At 38.2% G+C, this 3,005-nt stretch overlaps 1 protein-coding gene across 2 annotated transcripts in view; it reads right to left on the bottom strand.

Annotated features, from left to right (window-relative positions):
• Positions 1–3,005, bottom strand: part of DDX42 (DEAD (Asp-Glu-Ala-Asp) box helicase 42) — a 17,298-nt gene that overhangs the window by 11,246 nt on the left and 3,047 nt on the right. For both annotated transcript variants that reach the window (XM_010180573.1, XM_010180574.1), the window contains exons 5-7: positions 1,557–1,706; positions 1,179–1,283; positions 539–658 (exon numbers count right to left, since the gene is read on the bottom strand). In XM_010180573.1, coding sequence (XP_010178875.1) covers positions 539–658; positions 1,179–1,283; positions 1,557–1,706 — 375 coding nt within the window. The remainder of the gene's footprint in view (positions 1–538; positions 659–1,178; positions 1,284–1,556; positions 1,707–3,005) is intronic.

Genomic DNA, 3,005 nt, shown 5'->3' with positions numbered 1-3,005 from the left:
CTGCTCTTGCTATGACAACCTCTCAACCACAGATTTGGACTAAGATCCTGATACACATTCCTTGGACACAGCACCACAACATCTTTTATACTTCAAGAAAAGCATCTGAAGTCATGTGGTCATAATCACATTAATGATAAACTTTATTACTTATAGTAATCAATCTACGTATGTAGTAGAATCCCTTTAGCATGCACGGCTCGCCAAGGAACAAGCAGTTAAATTGTCCAGCTGCTATGGTTATTTTTAATACAATTTCTAAAAAATATATTCAAAAGATCTTTCACACATTTCTATAAGCAAGAGGTGCCACTTGCACATTCTTCAGTCTTCACCGAGAGACAAATGAAGAACGTGGTTGTATTTACAGTGGTCATTTAACAAGGAAAAAAGCTTCTACATAAAAATATCAAAGCTATTTTCCTAAAGAAATACAAATTCTTCTCTGCAACAGCTCTATACAGCAAACTAAAACTGTATACATCCTCACGTGGACGGATGTGCTCTGTTTAGATGTTAGAGAAGTAACAACACTCACCTGACATTGAATAGGAGTGGGCTGGGTATACTCGGATTTCCTAATTTGATGCATAAGTTGCTCATCAAACCCAAAATGAGCAAAACTACTGCCAGGCCTTGGAGGAGCAGCACCAGACACCTTAGTAACAGAAACATAACTTTGTTCATGAACAAGAAGAGAAAAACAAAGAGCAAACTGTACAAAAATGAAGAAAAAAAGAGAAAGTAGCGTCTCTACCTCCAGAACTGGCTTTATATTTTTTGAATAGACATAAGTATAACTAGGTGCAAATTCCAGATGTGTTGTGTAAATAGGACTTTCAGGTGTAAGAATCTGGACAAGTTGTCAATCAATCTAAGCTACTAAACATCAATCGTATCTACCTCCTTGTACAATTGGTCTCCCTCTTCCCCAGATAATTTCCTCCATAGAAAGGCACCACACTAGCATGTCACAAATGGCAAAGAACTAATTTTTGCATGTAATATTTCCAGTTTTAATTCCTAATCTTTAATCCAAGTGCAACCATGCAACTGGCAATCTTGGGTGCCCACGTTGACAAGTCCAGAGAACACTTTCAAGAACTGCTGAGGAAAACCAAGCTCCCTTAAATGGGAGTAAGAAGGATCATAGGAGGAGAGTTTTGTGACCAGCTTACCCGGAGATTTAACTTATGACGTAACTCCACCACTTGCTGCGGGGTGAGACTGGTGATCTCCTCATGCTCATCATAGAAATTCTTCTCAAATGGTGGATATTCAATCTGCAAGGGTAATCACTCAGTTAGTCCAGGTCTCAAGATTCTCTCTCTGTACACTAAGTTTTGGAGAGAAAGGGTGATTTTGACAAAATCACCTGCAAGAACATTAGTTTAATATGAACACGTTTGAAGGAGCTTTAGTATGACTCAAGTGGCAAAGCACTGAAATATTACCTGCCAACACTGATGTAGGGGACGGATCCGTATTTCAATCTACTTCTTAGCACTTGCTTTCTAGAATGCCTCAGACAGGATAGAATGGAATAAACTTCCTACCTCTGAATGGTCAATAGGTGGAAGAGGATCAATGATTTTTTTGGACGGTGCAATTGGATTCCCATCACTGTCATACTCCAGGTTATCCTCTTCCTCTTCTTGGACCACACCAGCAGTAGGGTTTTCAGCCATATAGCGAAAATAAGCTTCCTGCAGCAAAACATATCAGTAAAATCACACACAATAGGATGCAGAAATACTACATTTGTTCAAATGATGTATATGTGAGATGGCTGTTTGCTTTCACACCCACAATTAAGGGGAGAAAAAAAAAAAGTTCACTAGAACTGGTTCTTCTAATAAATACCAACAGTTATGTCCAGAAGGACAGTAAGTCCAAATGAAGAGAACAACTATAGTGTCAGTTATACCACAAAATGCTTTTAAAAACCAAACTTCTCTTACATGTCTGCTTAACAACTCCTTCTACCAAAACTTGTTATGCTTTAACAACAGAAGAATCTATGAATCACATGAACAAACACTGCAGGTTTTTAAACAAAGAACACAGTGTAACTAAGCGTATGATGTTTACATGTTTTTAAACACATTATGCCAGGCACTGGAATTCTCCACTTCCCCTATCTAGACTCTAAGAAATAAAAATATATCTATTTTTCATTGAAGAAGTCAAGTACAAACAGGAAAGATCCTATTTCAGAAGAATCCTTCGACACAAGCTCAGGTTAGAAGTCACTGTCACAAGCCATCCTTACAGCTCACAAATACGTATGTCTTACAGAATCTCACTGGCACACCGAGACATTCTCATGGAGAAAACACCAGTCTCACTTGACTGTCAGGCAAATATTTAAGATCAGACTCTTAAGGTAAGGTTCAATTACAATGAAATCTATATACTCATTGGGCTTTTTCATTTGCATGGTCAATTATCACTCACATAGATATGCATACAACACACTTGAAAAACAGCTGTCTACACGTGCAAGTCCCCTCGGCTCAAATTTAGCACAGCTACACTCACCAAATTAGAAGCAAAGGCCTAGAGGCCAGACAACCCTTCCATGCTCTGCATTACTGTGAGTAACATAATAGTTATTACCTACAACCAAGCAGTAAGATACATTTTAAAATGAAGTCTTTCCTTCTTATTGTTTCTGTAACAGTGATGCTTATCAATTAGAACTGGAGCTCCTCTGAAAATAAAGAGTGAAAAGCCTGATTCTTGCCCTTAACAGACATAGCATTTCACTGCAAATAGCCTGCACAGTTTAACAGCCTCTCACTGGTGCTCCACGTGAGCTGATTCTGCTAATTTCAAATTTGATGAGACCCTCAAATACTTAAAATCCTGTTTGAGAAGTTGAAATTCAAATTGACTGATAAAAAAGTTCTTCAGTGGAGTAAAAAAGAAGGAAATTGCCTCCTAATATTCTTCTCTTTTTTAGTGAAACACCTGGAAGGGTAGAGGGAGCATGGTAACCACTA

Source organism: Mesitornis unicolor, unplaced genomic scaffold (assembly GCF_000695765.1).
Source record: "Mesitornis unicolor isolate BGI_N332 unplaced genomic scaffold, ASM69576v1 scaffold25233, whole genome shotgun sequence".
NCBI classification, from domain to species: Eukaryota; Metazoa; Chordata; class Aves; order Mesitornithiformes; family Mesitornithidae; genus Mesitornis; species Mesitornis unicolor.
Note: the sequence above shows the minus strand (reverse complement) of the source record. Positions and strands in the feature narration are given on the sequence as shown.